The sequence below is a fragment of the Neopsephotus bourkii genome, unplaced genomic scaffold (genome assembly GCF_033783945.1).
Source record: "Neopsephotus bourkii isolate Nb327-2 ecotype Australia unplaced genomic scaffold, CSIRO-AGI_Nbou_v1 NB_234, whole genome shotgun sequence".
Taxonomy (NCBI): Eukaryota; Metazoa; Chordata; class Aves; order Psittaciformes; family Psittacidae; genus Neopsephotus; species Neopsephotus bourkii.
In genome coordinates, this window is record NW_026900744.1 from 5,706,420 (window position 1) to 5,721,596 (window position 15,177).

General features: G+C 42.3%; 2 protein-coding genes across 2 annotated transcripts in view; one reads left to right on the forward strand and one right to left on the reverse strand.

Moving 5' to 3' along the window:
- AKR1A1 (aldo-keto reductase family 1 member A1) overlaps nt 1–15,177 on the reverse strand; it is a 455,840-nt gene that overhangs the window by 371,850 nt on the left and 68,813 nt on the right. The window lies entirely within an intron of this gene.
- The window catches only part of EIF2B3 (eukaryotic translation initiation factor 2B subunit gamma), a 100,008-nt gene that overhangs the window by 46,123 nt on the left and 38,708 nt on the right, over nt 1–15,177 (forward strand). The window contains exon 6 of the mRNA XM_061344951.1: nt 4,630–4,719. Within this exon, the coding sequence (XP_061200935.1) occupies nt 4,630–4,719 (90 nt within the window). The remainder of the gene's footprint in view (nt 1–4,629; nt 4,720–15,177) is intronic.

Consider the following 15,177-nt stretch of genomic DNA (forward strand, 5'->3'; position numbering starts at 1 on the left):
TGGGATACAGTGGGGACATTCATTTGGCTGAGTGCTTTGGGATCTTTTTGACCAAAAGCACTGTATAGAGAGAGAGAAAAAAAGAAGAAAAACCTTAAGGTCATAAGGTGTCTGGGATTTCTGAAGAGGCAACGTAACAGTGGTCTTTTATTATTAGTGAGCTTACAGCCAAGAGCTGTCCCGTAAATGAGCAATGCGATTTAGAGACTATTTTTTTTTCCTTTAAAAGTAGGAATGCTTGAGACATTAAAGGTGGTCTGGCAGCTTTTGCTGTGAGACTTCTCTTCGTGTTGGTCTGTACACTGGCTCTGCATCAATGTGAGAGCACCACCTCCATGGCAGGCAGTTAGGGGTCAGCACTGGGTGTTTGAACTGGATGGCACGCTTCTTCACGCAAGAGTACAGTTCACAGTGTGAGGAAGAATGCAGTAGACTGTTTGGCTACATGGACTATGGGAGCTACAAGCAATTAATTAGAAAAGAAATGAGCATGGACTGCATAGTTCACACTTAGTGTGCTGTTATTTACTTATTTTTGAGGGATGGGGAGGAAGATTAACTAATACCTGGTAATTCAGGTGGATGTAATTCAGATATTGGTTCAGGAGCCAGGTTAATAACAGGTATGATTGGATTTTTATTGTGTTATTGCCCAGATTAGTGTTACAGTACAGACAGCCTCAGGACCTTGAGCTTATTTAAAGACCTTCATATTTTCCGTCAACAGCTGTATGAAGTTAAAGGGAAAGAGGCCATGGGATTTCTCATTCTCAGCTAGTTTATTTGTGAGGTGGTGAGGTTAATGTGGCAATATCCCATGCTTAGTAGAGAGGCTTTTTGGCTTTAAGCATTGTGTGTGCTCCCTTCAGATTTATGATTTTGACCCCAGCCTGGCATTATCACACTGTCAGTGGGAGTGCAGGACTGGTTTGAACCTCCAGCTCTTGGTGGTAATCTCCCTTAATTAGTTTACAGTTGAAACAATTGTCCCTCTTTTTGCCTTTAAACAAGGGAAGTTTGCTCTATCAGTGGTTGATTTCCCTGAGGGAGGAAATCCTGAGAGGGGTTATCAGGCAGAGAAAAGCTCCGGGCTCCACTTTCAAAGCGCTGCTATGTATGAAGCATGCATCAATCCTGTTAGTACTGCTTATTATTTCACAATGGCGTGTCAGGAATTACGGGCACAGACCTTTCTAAGGACTCTTGCAGACCTTTATGCACTCTCATCCCAAGTCAGGATTTTGTGGAATTATGTGCTAATAAAAGCTAATTTTACACATTAAATTGCATTCTTTGAAACTGCTCTTTTAATTGCTGATCTTTCCCTGACTTCTTCACAGATCTCTCTGAGCCTTCTCATTGTCGACTTTCTGCCAGGGAGCCCTCCATGCCTCATCATTAGGGCTAAAATCTGCCATCACTTAACATAACACACAGGGCTTACAACTGGGAGCAGCCCCCTCCCTTGCATGGGAGCACGGACAATAATAGACACTATAGTGGCAGCGCCAATGGGAGTTTTACCATGTATTTTAATGACTTGTGCTTGATTACATTTGCTAGATTGAACCGAAGTTCATTTAGTAATTGGTATGATTCTTAGAGGGTTCACATTTGACATTCCTCGCTCATTAAAGAGCTCTGACAATGGCTGTTACAACTTTCATCTCAACGGTGACCCTCTCAGATACATATCCAGTCTTTCTTTTGATAAACCACCCATCCCTGCATTCATTAACAGTTAACCATCTGCAGCCAGCCCCTCCTAGTACCTTCTCCCTTGCTTTGATGATATAATTAAAAGCCTCCTGTATTATCTCCCTCAGAGGGAAAAGTTTAGGTGCGTCAGCTCTCAGCACATGCATTGTTTGTTATTCGATTCTGCCTGTATCAGCTGTTCCTAGTGACAGACTCATTTTTCATATGTTGTAAAGATTAGCTGATGGAGTGGGAGATCAGAGGCATGAGAAGGGAGTGTGGCTTTCGATATTAGTAACCAGATGCTCATTTGAAATGGTGATGGAGTTTGCTGTTATCTGTTAGATTATTTGGTTCCTTTGCTTGTAGCTGAAGATAAACTGGTTTAAGCATTAAGTCAGTGAAAATTAGCATCGTCTTTAGTGGCTTGTTATGATAGAGTGCTCTTATCAGTCTGGTTTAGTGTGGCTATTCTCTCCTCCAGTCTGGTTTACAGAAATCACAGCTTTGTTTATGCATGTGCCCAAACTTGCCTGTTTGACCTTTGAAGCTGTGATTATAATATTAATCTATGGGACTATTCTGTTGCAAATCACTTAGGTGGTCTGTGCTTCAGAGGATTTTCATTGTGGGACCTCCCTCTTGTCCAGCATGATGTTCCATTATTGTTGGTATATTCTGCATTGAAAGCTAACTCAGGGTGGTGTTTCAGTACATCTTGTTGTCTGGCTGGGTTTTGTGGGGGGTTTTTTGTGTGTGATGGAGCTGCAGTGAGGATAGCACTGTGCTACTGTCTATCCACTTGCACTGATTTTGTATAACTCTTATAAAGTTGCTTAGCTACAGAAAAGCTTGGTGCAGTACTTGCATGCAGATACAAACTTCGGCCTTCAGATCCTCAGTGTCCTGTGGCGTAGCTAAATAGCGTTATTCCAGTGTGCAGGTGGGGAGACTGGATGTGTGAAAGCCACACAGACACTGGCAGCAGAACCAGCATTTATTGAGGAGTTCTTGTTCTACCCTCTTCTGCTTTATACGTGCCCCTTGTGTTTAAAGGGGATTGCGGTAGATTTTGGGTAGGGAGAGAAGAACCTGGCATTCTGGCACTAAAGAAACTGTGTCCTCTTTGTCATCTTAAAGTTAAGAACTGGGTTTTTTCCTCCTGTTTTCCCCTCTCCTTCCCATGTTGCATCCATTTATATATTTTTTTTTACATATTTCTTGCCTTCTTCCATTGTTTTGTTCATTTTCCCAGCTTGCATCCTTGCTCCATTTCTTTCCGTTTGTCCCTTTCACCCATTTGAATAAATGATTATATTTGTTATATAAATATAAGGGAGCTCTTTTCCTCAGAGAAGGTGTGAAAATTCTCCCCCTCATAAATACACAAAATGTGGAACCCATACACAAAATGTGGAACCCATCCTCAGGAGGCAGAGCAGGAGGGAGTCTGCTGACTTCCAACTGCAAGACCTCATTAAAATTAGTGGATTCCCTAACCTCTTTGCATAAGGAACATTGCTATTTGGGCTGACTTCCACAGCAACATCTGGGCCACTGATAGCATCAGTACTGGAGCACTGCTAGGTGAGCTCATGTTTTGTTAATGAAGTAATCTACTGAAAGTGCATAGATCATTTTTTTAGTACCACATACTTTTCTGCAAAGTGTTGTACTACTCTTATAGGAGCTTTCCTTTGCAAGTGGGACTTCAGGAATTTGTTATAGTTAATATGCTTAGCTTGAACTGAATGGTATGCTTGAGAAATGCCACCTCAGTTATAAAATGTTAAGACTTAAATGCTTTGGTAGTTCAGTGCATTAACTGAGAAATACACTGAAAAATGGAGAAAAAACAAAGGAGGAAAAAATGAAAACTGAGACAATTTCAGGTGTGGATTAAAATTTCTGTCCTTAATAGCCTCTGGACTGTGAGTGTAGGTACAGCCCAGTGTAGTCCCTGACTGTTGTGTTTTGTCTTTTTTTAATATGCAAGCTAAATATTCTTACCTTCTAAGCCACCTAAATATGGCTTTTCTGTCCTGAGAAGTAGTGGTGAATGTTCAGACCACCAGAACACTCTCAAATGAGGCTACAGGTGAGGGGAAGGAGAAGTAATACTGGTGTAAAATATCCATCTGCTTTAAGACAGGTTCCAAAAGGGGTTCTGCTATCGTAAGAGCAGAGAATCCGTAAAGAGCATAGGAGTAATTGATGAGTCTTTATGATACACAGTTTGGTTCTTAAAGTATTGAAGCTATTGGAGATCTCTTGAGTTTCTGAAATATTAACCTGCCACTGGTCTGAAAGCAAAGACTTCCCTGTTTGCTGTTGTTTGGCTAACGATGAGTGAGAGCTTTTCTGATCTTTTCCACCCCACTGGGCTGGATAGGCAGATGCTTTGTAGTTGAGCTGCGGCAGTCATTTGTAATGTGTACTGTAGGAAAGGTGAGCAGACCCCATCTCCTTCCCCTATTCCCCTCCAGGAAGTGTTGGAAAAAATACAGTAGTGTTGTTGTGTTTGCTAGCAGAACAAGCACAGCCTTGCATATTAAGGCAGGCACTTAGCCAAAAGCTTTGAATTATTGTACCCTGACATTACCCACTGTAACTTTTAGCACTCTGGGCCCATTACTTTGGCTTCCTGCCCAGTAATGTGCAATTTCCACTTACATGAGAAGATGTAGCAGGAGTAATGACTCCTTGGAGGAGGTGTTTTCTTTCACAGCAGATCAGCCCAGGGCCAGCAGGTGTAAGTTTATAGACACAGTCCAATAATGGCAGCCTGCACTGTTCTCTTTATTCCAGCAGTAGATGTAAAGGAACAAATCTGCCTTTGCACATTTTTCACTATCCACTGATCTAAGTGCAAAGGCAAGCTCTTGTAAATGGCCCTGCAAAGCTCCATGATTTTCCTTTTTTCTTTTCCAGGCACCCCAGAATGCACATCAGAACAGGGCTGATGGATGCCCATCTCTACTGTCTGAAGAAATACGTGGTAGACTTCCTTGTAGAAAACAGGTAAAAAACCCAAACAATACACAAGGTTGTAGCAGTTGTTTGCATTGACATATGGTTCGTACCAGAGCTTTGAAGGGAAGATTTGTTTCGTTAAACTGGATAGCATAAAATAGAAATGTGGAAGAAACCAGTTTTCAAAATGCTTTAACTGCACTAAAAGGAATACCAAGCATTATGGATGAGATTCTTATTCAGAGCTCTTTTAAAAAGAAAATATCTAATAACAGCGTGATTTTTTTGCCTCTTTTCTTCATCTCTCCTTTTCGTAATGTATCTGTGCTTTTTGGCTGCTCGTTTCACCAGGGCTCCCCCATTGTTAGGGCTGTGAATACATTTCTGACCTTTGATTTCCCCCACCACAGTCTGTTTTGGCCTTTGCAATCACCTCTTCTCTCCCCCCTCACATCCACCACCACTGCAGGTGGGCTATCTCTGTAGCATCCTATGTTTTTAGCTTGTGATGTTCCTCTGTCAAAACTCCGAGACCACCCACTGAGAGTAAGAAAAACATCCATTTATGGAAGTGGAGAAGGATCTTAGCTATAATATTTCATGAAACAGATGAAAAAAAACCCCCGTGTTTATCTTTAAAAAACAAACAATTAACCACCCCCCTCACAGTAAGCAGTTTTGGAATGATGTCCTATTCCTAGACTTTTTGCAGTGCTCTCATGGCCATTGCATATATTGACTGCTCACTGAGTTCCCAAGAGTTTTTCTCTCCTTTTAAGATGAAAGATAAAGAGGCTAAGTGTTGTGTTCATAGTGCTTTTCCTTAGCAGATAAATTGACATGTGAAAAGGCACTGAGGAGGGGAGATTTGTGTTAGTCTCCACCATATACAAATACAGTGATACAGCTGGATAAATGATTAGAGCTCTTCCAGAATGAAGTGCTGTAAGTTGAAATATAGTGGAAAATCTGTGTTAACCCCCAGTGCAGTTTCTTAGCATGCACAAGAATAAAGCTTATCTGATACTTTGACTGGCACATGGGGACATTGTACAAGTCATTTTAGTTCCCATTTGTGCATGGGAACATGTGTGAAAGGTGAGAAAGCTTCAGGAGCAGCAGATTCTTCAAATCTGGAATAAACCAGATTTACCAAATTCAGCGTATTTTCGGAAGTCAGTGACAGTTGGGACTTCATGTATTTCCTCTGGTAGCATGAGGCAGTTTACACCTTGTCTCATAACACAATATGGACTCATTTCTTGAAATCCTGCCTGTCTGGTTTTGCTGGGATTAGACATTTCTGGAATATTAGATGTTTCACACATCCAGGGTTTTTTACCATGGTATTTCATGCTGGTTTGAGTTTAGATCATTATGTCTGTGGGACAAGAACAGCCTTTGTCAGACACGCTGCAGTGTGTGACACAATGAGGCCTCTAAGCGTAGATAGTGGTAACTTCAGATCTCAAGGCTTTATGCTATTTCCATTGAAACTGGTGATACCTTGGCTTTGCCAGTGGTGGGATTTCACCTTGTGTTAACCAAAGACAGTAGAGTGAAGCCCTGCTCTGAACTCTCCCAGCTGCCCACAGGTTTCCCTAGAGCAAGTCTACTGACCTTTTGCAAGTATGACCAGTTGGTTTTCTTGTTTTCTATAGAGAGGTCATTCTCTGTCTTCACTGTTTCTTGAAGCTGTGCTTCTTTTCTGTGACACTTCCGTGACCAATACATAATTACAGCAGCTAGACAGCATTTCTTAAGATCTGATAGCAACATCTGGCTTACTAATGGCAAGGAGCTGCTTCATTCTCCTTATTACACACATGCTGCTTACTGAGGCAAGTGAGAGAGGTTCAATTGCAAGTAATGTGCTTAACTGGCAAATCTGAGGAATGGGACTTTTGCCATGAGGAATAACTTGGGCTTTCAGGCTTCTGGCATCAGTGGGCATTTGCAGCTTGTTTTTCTTCCCTGAGGAAGGGGAGGACAGTTCATATCCAAAGATCTTTCCATCTTTGGCAGCAGTATGCCAGACTTTTGAAAGACCCTGTGGAATATTTTTGCCTCAAAAGTACTGACATCTACATAACTGTTTGGGTTTAAGAATTCTTTTCAATACTTTGTTTTTTAGTCTAGAGAGAACCTACGGTAGGATTTTGCCTCTCTGCAATTCCGCACCAGGACTGGAGAAGCTCAGATGCCTTGTTTAAGTTGTGCGTGTTTAAAACTAACAGCAGGGACTGAAGCGAACAGTGAAGCTCTTGTGCGGTGCCAGGAAGTACTGACACAGTGTACTTCCTCAATATTACAATATTTACATTGTGTTAATATTTTAGCAGCGGGGTTTGATGGCAGGCAGAACACCTTCTTTCATTGTTTGTAGCTCAGTGAAGCATTTACGTGGGTTTTTTTTTCAGGTTTTATTTTGACATTCCAAAGCAGAAAAGATGTTGCCCAGCAGTAAAAAATTCAGATCAACAGCTGGCAACAGCTCGCTCTTTTTGCAGAGGAAAATTATGATTATTTTTCAGGTCAAAGAATTACATGAAAACTAATGTGATTGTGTTGCTTCAGAAGGCATAAAAGACCAATGTAGTCCCTGCTTAGCTCCAAAGATGGGGCAAGAACAAGCTCTTGCCAAGTGAAGGTAGCTTGTAGCTGCACCTGTAAGGGTAAATTACATTCCTCCACTTCAACATACTCATTGTAGGTAAAGTCCAAAGGATTTAGCAACTAATATGAAAACAGGGAAAAGCGAATGTGAAATTGCTAAAGCTTTGGTTTATCTAAGAGTATGAATCTTGATTTAGGATTTGGGACAACTGTTGTTATGTGATGCATCTGGAAAAAGGCTGAATTTGTTGTTCAGCTCCAGAATGAAGTTGTGATACCAAGGTTTTATCACCCGCTTGGCCACTGTCTTGCTTTGTGGTACTAGACAGGTCCCTTAATTGTTCTATGCACTTGTTTCCTTTTCTGGGTGGGATTGTTTGGAGAATAATCAGTGTTTGGCAGCAGTGAGATTCTAATATGGGAGATACTAGGAATGGTCAAAATTGTGTTCAGTAGTCTGTAACTGAGTTTGTAGTCCTTTAATACACTTTAATGAACTAATTTAATAGGACTGAATAGTAGATTCTGGTGTCTGAGGTCTTATTGCACTGTAGCAAACCAAACAAATTCTTGAGTTTTAAAAAGCAGAGATTGCTGATGCCTTTTGCGAAAGTCAGAGGAAATGGTCTGCTTATGGGACCCCAAATATGTATGTCTTACCCTGTCCAGATGTACCGAGGTCAAACACTCATGGTTCCACAGTGCCTTGAGGAACAACTGATGACATTCTTGCCCCTGGCAGTTTGTTATTCCCTACAGCTGGTATTTATTCCTTCCCTTCTCTCTCCACTCCTTCATTACTGGGCAGGTTGATTATCTGAGTGCTCTTAATCAGCTCCAGTGGCAGCCTCTGCCAGGGATGCCAGTTTGAGCACTCAGAGCTCTGTGCTGGGATGGACATCTTCATCCCTGCATCCACAGTGTTGATGACTTCAGGATCTGTTCCCACTAGCTTCGCAAGAGGTCACAGACCATACTCTGCTACCAAGCGTATTTACCCCATCAGAACAGGGACCATGACCTCACTGTGAACAAGCAGCAGCTTGTCTGGGATGAATTTTCTGCTGGTTATAACTGTGTCTGGGGTTTTTGTGCAGAGACCTTTGGTTCTTCCCCAGGTTCCTTTCTGCATCAGTGAAGTTAGAGTTGCAGAGGTGGTCGTGGTTTGGCAGATGTAAGGAAGTTCTTTACTATGAGGGTGATGAGGCACTGGAACAGGCTGCCCAAAGAAGTGGTAAATGCTCCGTCCTTGGCAGTGTTCAAGGCCAGCCAGGTTGGACAGAGCCTTAGGTGACATGGTCTAGGGTGAGGGAGGTTGGAACTGGATGAGCTTAATGTCCTTTCCAGTCCAAACCGTTCTATGATTCTCAGTTGTATCACATCTTTGCACAGGAGCAGGGGGAGATCTCCCTGTATTCAGGCGAGAGCATTTCTTTCCTAAACACTTCCTTTTCCAGAATAAAGCTAACCTGAGGATCTTACAGGTGCTACACTTTGTGGCAGGGGGAAGACAGGCGTGTGTGTTTCAGGAGCTGCTCTGCCAGCACAGATAGGGATAGTTGAAGGTGAACACCTGCATCACACGATGAACTGCACATTATTGCTGTTCTTAGAGCGATCTTTACTCGAGCTGAGCCAGCAGGCTAGACAGCAGCAGAGGCTGGAGCTGGCTGGGGGCACGGCTCCACCCCGCAGCTGGCGGGCCTCACACCCCTGGGGCCTGGGGTGGCAGCCAGCACAGTAGCCAGTCCCCTTTTTTGGCACTCTCCTGAGTGCTAGGTTGGAATCCTGCCTCGCTGCTGCATTCAGGGCAGATGGAAGAAGAGAGCCCTTATTCCCTTTCCCCTGTGAACTTCATCTGTAGGGGAGGGCAGGATCTAGGACTGTGCCTTGTGAGCCCAACATGCTGCACAGGCATGCACTGGTATTTCTTTACTGTGTGCTGACAGTTGGCTTGCTAACAATCCCAGCAGAGCTGCTAGCAGAAGAAATGTCATCAAAGTGCAATTGCATAGTTTGTGTTCTGTTTTTTCTAGAGTGTTTCTAAAGCTCTAGCCTGGTGAAATAAGATACCTGATTTGGGGGAGAGCAATGGTGGGAGATAGATAAAAAGCAGCCCCTTTCCCTTGTAATGTTTTAACGAGGAAAATTCAGTCTTGCTTTGGAAATTTAAGTGTTCAAGATGTGTGTCTATATATCCTATGTATATGCTTAAAAGTATGTGTAATACGCATTTATAATATAGGTATGCAGGAATGGCATTGTGCCCACAGTCAGTTGTGCAGGCACAGATGACAACATTTGATATATGTGTAAGGATTTCACCCTTCTCACAGCTCAAGCCTGTAGATACGCAGAGACTGCCTTTCACCTCTCATTGAGGTAGACCACAGTATCTGAAGCCAGATCAAGGCTGCCTAAAACAAAGCAGGATGTGTTCTTATGTATTAAGTAACCTCCCAAAAATCACTTTTGTCAAATTTCACCAGTGCAGAGCTTGACATGAACATGCTAATCGATCCTTAGTCACAGGTTGAACACACAAAAAGCCAAATTTAAAAATACTAACTTTGCAAGGTTAAGCACTTGGCAGTAAGGAAATGCCACAGCTGAGGCTTCCTGTGCAACCTTTTGCTTCTATGTGCACCACATATTATGGTACAATCTCCAATTACAAGACTCTCAAGTTTGGTTGGTTGGTTGTTTTTCCTCTGTGACCATGGCTTCATCTGTTGCCTAAGATGCTCACCGAAGGAGGCACTGTTCAATGTTGTATATAACTTCTGAGGTTCAGGCGAAGGCCACCATCCTTGCTCACTGTGTAAACCCTGTTCTGAAGATAAGGTAAATACTTTCCTTTTGGATTCTTGGTGCTCATCACTGATACTATAATGCTCTGCACACACTTCATTAACTATCCAGCACCCCTATTAGTGAAGCAGCGGTCTTTCCCCATTGTGAAAGTAGGAAACTAAGGTACACATGAGCTGAAGTTTGATGCATCTTTGCCTTAAGTCTGACACTTTTCAGACCTTAATGTTACACAGAAGCTCCTAATGCTGAAAGAGTCTTTACCATTGATGACAGCTGTCCAGGGTGACACTAATCACATCAAAAGCACACAATCAGTAGCAACATGCAGAAAGCACATTTATGTTCTGCATTCAGAATCTGTAAACTCCTCTGACAGAAAGGGATTAAAAAAAAATAAAATCTGATCTTTGGGCATCATTCATTTGCCTTAAATATTAGAAGTTCTTTTCTCCTCTCTCATCCCTCTTCCTTGTATATTTAACACACATGTTCTAACAAATGAGGCAGGCATTCTTCTGCCTCATAACACAACCTTGATGCATCCCCAAGGCATAGTCCATCTTTACATTGGGTGAAGAACAGATTGATATTGAGGGGAGAGGAAATGTAGGTGTGTTTTTAAGGATTGTGGCATAATGTGTACATATGAGGTCTTCATTAAGGTTGTATAAACAACATAGTTTTAGCTTTTCTTAATTTGAATGCCCAAACTGTTACTGTGATGCTCTTTTAAGAGTATTTATTTTTATATATGTGACACTTTTTGAATTAGCAAGGCTGCTGTGACTCTTGCTAATAGAGTAGCCATTATCAACATAGATTTATCACCTTTCAGGTCAGTCACCAGAAGGAGATGGGATGCTCTAAACTTGAAAGAATATCCAGCTCAGCCTCTGTAACCTTCGTCTGGAGCATACTCTTGTTTTCTTTCAGAAAGAGAAAGAGAACGGAGCATGCCCAGTGTAGAAGGACACAAATACTAAGCTGCAAAACAGGTCTCTTCCAAGCATGTGCAAACAGTGGGTTTTCAGGCTCAGCTTGATGCAGTATGGGCACTTCTTATGTTTACAAGTGTAACACCTTGACAGAAAGACAACCTTGTGCCAAATTGCAAGCATGGAAGCGTGTGAGCTTTTCAGCAGAGCAGTTTGGAGTATTTTTTTAACATGGACAAAACAGAGAGGGTTTTCCATAATTTTGTTCTTGAAAATAGTTGAGATTTTTGATGAACCTATCAAAAAAAAACCAAAAAAGGCAAATTCAGCTTGAGGCAAACACCTGGCACGGTGACTTCAGCCAAAACAGTTAAACTTTGGCAAAGTTTGCAAACAGATGAAGACAGCAGCTCACAATAGGAAATGCTGGGTGAATTATCTATAGGTACCCCAACTCTACCACCTCTGAAAGTTAGTCATCTTGGGTTTTATGGAGGCAGATGCCATTCTGTGTTTGTTCAGATGTTGTGGCTTCTCTGTTATGTACCAGAGTGACAACTGCATTTTCTAATGTAAGAAGATCTTTGGACTTTGTTTCAAAAGTCTATGTTCATCTATCTAAAAGTGATAGCACACATCTTCCTAATACATTAGAACGTTTCACAGGCTTCTGTGTGTCCTCTCTTTTTTCCCCCCTCTTTCTTGTAAAGGCATGGTAAAATTTTTATTGTGTTTAGTAATGTGTTTTGCAAATAACCATTTTGTCCCAAATATAGTATTTCTGAATTGCTGGGTGTAGAAAAAGCCACTATTTCCCTTGTACAGTCACCTGGGAAACGGGCAGCTCTGTTTGTGGCCAGGAGGGATGATGTGTGGTACTGGAAAGGCAAGAATGATAAACAGCAGCACTGTGGTCTCTTCAAAAGGCTTGAGTAAGCATTCACAGTGCCTTGTCCTGGGAATGCTGAGTGCTGACATCTTGCTTGCCACCAGGGAAACCCACTTTCCCATCAGAGCCCTCCTCTCAGGGTGCACCCTGTGAGAGGCTGAGCTGGAGCTGAGGAAACAAATCAGCTCTTCTGCAGTTCCTCCAGTGCTGGAAAGCTGCCTTCCAGAATTTGCCAGTAGAGAAACTCTTCTCTGAACTGAGCAAATTTGCAGTAAGCTTTATAGCCAAAGTCAGTATGATTTGTTTGCAAAGTTAAACACTGGGGTTTGTTGATTCTTTTTTTGAGCTGTTGAAGTAAATAAGAGCAAATTGTGTGAGGTCATAGTGCTCTGCCTTTCCAAACAGCTTCAGCTGCATTCCCAGAGCAGGCTTCCTTCTCTGCCGGGCCCGGAAAGTCTCTGCTGGGCCAGCACTAGGAGGAGAGGGAAAGGTTTGCTGTCTCGGTGCTGTGTGCTGAGATCTGTGGCCGTAAGAGCTGCAGTGGAGCCACCCTTCTCCTTGCCAATAAATGGCAGGGGCAGTAGGAGATCTTTGAAAACTGGGGGTGCGAGTGACTGGCTCCGAAGTTCCTACTTGGATGGCTGTGTGCTATCCTGTACACAAAGGCTCCTGCAGGTTTATATTAAGGTGCTGCCCAGACTAAACCAGTGCATTTTTTCTTTTCCCCTCTAAATGCCTTTTTATCATTCAGGCTGTCACCTGTGTTTCCTGGCAAGGCCTGCTGGCTGGGGGAGGTCTGGCAGAGCTGAACACCCAGCTTTGGTGGTCTTTGTGTGGCTGCCTGAAAGATGGCTTAAAACAGAACCTGCTCTGTGAATACCTGCAAGTTAACATGTGTCAGCCGTGTGGCTGGAAGGTTTCTCCTTTGCTGAAAAGAGAGATTTTATAATGAATACTTTCCTTGTGATTAAAATGGGTAAATAAACAAATAGCTCCTACAGGAAGTATACTGTGTGAAGACAGGGCAAATAGATTGTAGCTTTCCAAACAAGGAAAAGAAAAAGAAAAACAGCACACCAAACTCCTCCTTAGTGCATTTACTCTATTAGAATGTGAAATGGTAATTTATCTTTCCCATTTCCTTTCCTTGTCAAACATATCCAGCTGTTGGAGCTTTCTCTGTTTCCCACTAGAAATGCCAAGACTTAAAATTTGTTGATGTCCTCCTCCAGGGTATCATTACCATTATCATCTTTCCATGGTGCCAATCAAGCTCCAAAACCTCCAAGGGGAGAAAAACTAATGACTCAAACTAGACTTAAACTAATTATGATTTTCAGCACATCGGTTCTGTTAATAAATACAGTTCTTTTTCGTGTTAGTGATCTACATGGGAACAGGCATGTCTTTAGGTGTTCTGAATTGAAGCTGATCCACTTCATGAATAATAGCGCATCTTCCTGTGAGACCATGATGTGCCATAGTGGCCATGTGCCTGAGATACTCAAAGCATGTGCAGTATTCTATATATGTAAACTACTCCTAATGCAGATTTTTCTAGAGTAAATGTTCAAATTTAACTTTGTTATTTACAGCATCAGATAAGGGCACTTCGAATTCCCTATGAAAAGTATGTAGAGAGGACATTCGGTTATAGGATCATAGAAGAATTTAGGTTGGGGAGGGACCTCTCACAGTCTCTAGTCCAAACTCCTGCTTCAGTAAGTCTTAACTTTTGTGTTGCTCAAGGGATTGTTTTGCAGTTGACATTTTAAAATCCCCAAGGATGAAGACTGGGCCTTGTCCCAGGACTGTACCACTGACTTAAAAGTTGTTTTCTTTATGTCCCAACTGGAATTTCGCTTGTTGCAGCTTCTGTCTGTTGTCTCTTGCTCTTTGACTGTATACAACTTGGAAAAGTCTGGCTATCTTCTATATCACTTCAGTTTTGGTAGTGGAAAACTGTTACCAGATTCCCCCTGCAACCTTCTCCAGGCTGAGCAAGTCCATCTCCCCAGCTTCTCCTGCGTCATATGCTCCTGGCCCTCTTGGTGGACTCAGCTGTGCTTGCTCTATCTGATAATAAACATTTAAAGTTGTTAACTATTTTTCCACTGTTTCCCTATTCCTTGGGTAGCCTTTAGTCAAGTGGACTTCTGTCTTCATACAAGATGTGGGTTTTGAAGGAGGAATGGTGATTATTGTATCCATCTATATGAGCTTATTACTTTCTTTTTCCTGGTGGTAGTCCAATGATAGAAGGGTTTGGCTGGAAGGGACCTTAAAGGAGCGCCTTCCACTAAACAGGTTGCTTAAAGCCCCACCCAGCCTGGCCTTGAGCACTTCCAGAGTTAGGGCAGCCACAGCTTCTCCCGGCAACCCGTTCCAGTTTCATTGTTCCTTAGCCAGTCGAATGAAACATGAACAATAATAAAGATGTCGGTAGCACTGTTGCTGACTTTGTTATTGCATTGAATTATCATGATGGGAAACCTTTAACTTCCTGCATATAGAAGGGAAAATAAATGCTATTAATGATAATAGGGCACACATACCTGATAAGGTAAGAGGTATCTTCATTAAGTCAGTGAATCATCAATCAATGACAATACTGGAAGTTCCATTTTGAATGTGGTAAGAAGCTAGATTGTGAGGATAAAAGCTGATTTTGGAACAGTCTTGAATAAAGGGGGAGCAGCTACAACCTTCTTCACTTAAAACAAGGTGAAAATATTAAGAAGGGTATTTAACATTTTAAACAGCCACAGGGCAGTCTATGGGAAATGCTGGGTGCTGTCTAGTTAAGTTACCAGTTTTGAAGTAGTCAAAGGCCTAAAGTGGGGAGGATTTCCCTAAATCAAAGATGCAGAGTTGAAGCGTAGCACACAGAACGTTCTACACCAAACTTTTCTGGGTGACTACCACACGGAAAGAACATTAGGAATAAAAGTAGGCTCGTGAAGAAGAAGAGATGGGATTCATTGGCCAAAAAAGCTTCATCTTTAAGTTCTTCAGGAAGCAGTAAAGTGACCAAAAAAAAGGTTTAGTCTTATTACAGAACAGAAGATCACATTGCAAATGCCACAGAAAGCAGAACAGGAGAAGAGTTGTCCTACAGGGAGGGGTGGAGCAAGGACTAGCGAGGGTGTGGAAATGGGCCTTGCACACACAGAAGCAGGACAGCTACACACCAGAGCTTCCAGTATATCTTCCAGACTACTGAAAGAATGAGCATGTTGTGAAGCCAAACCA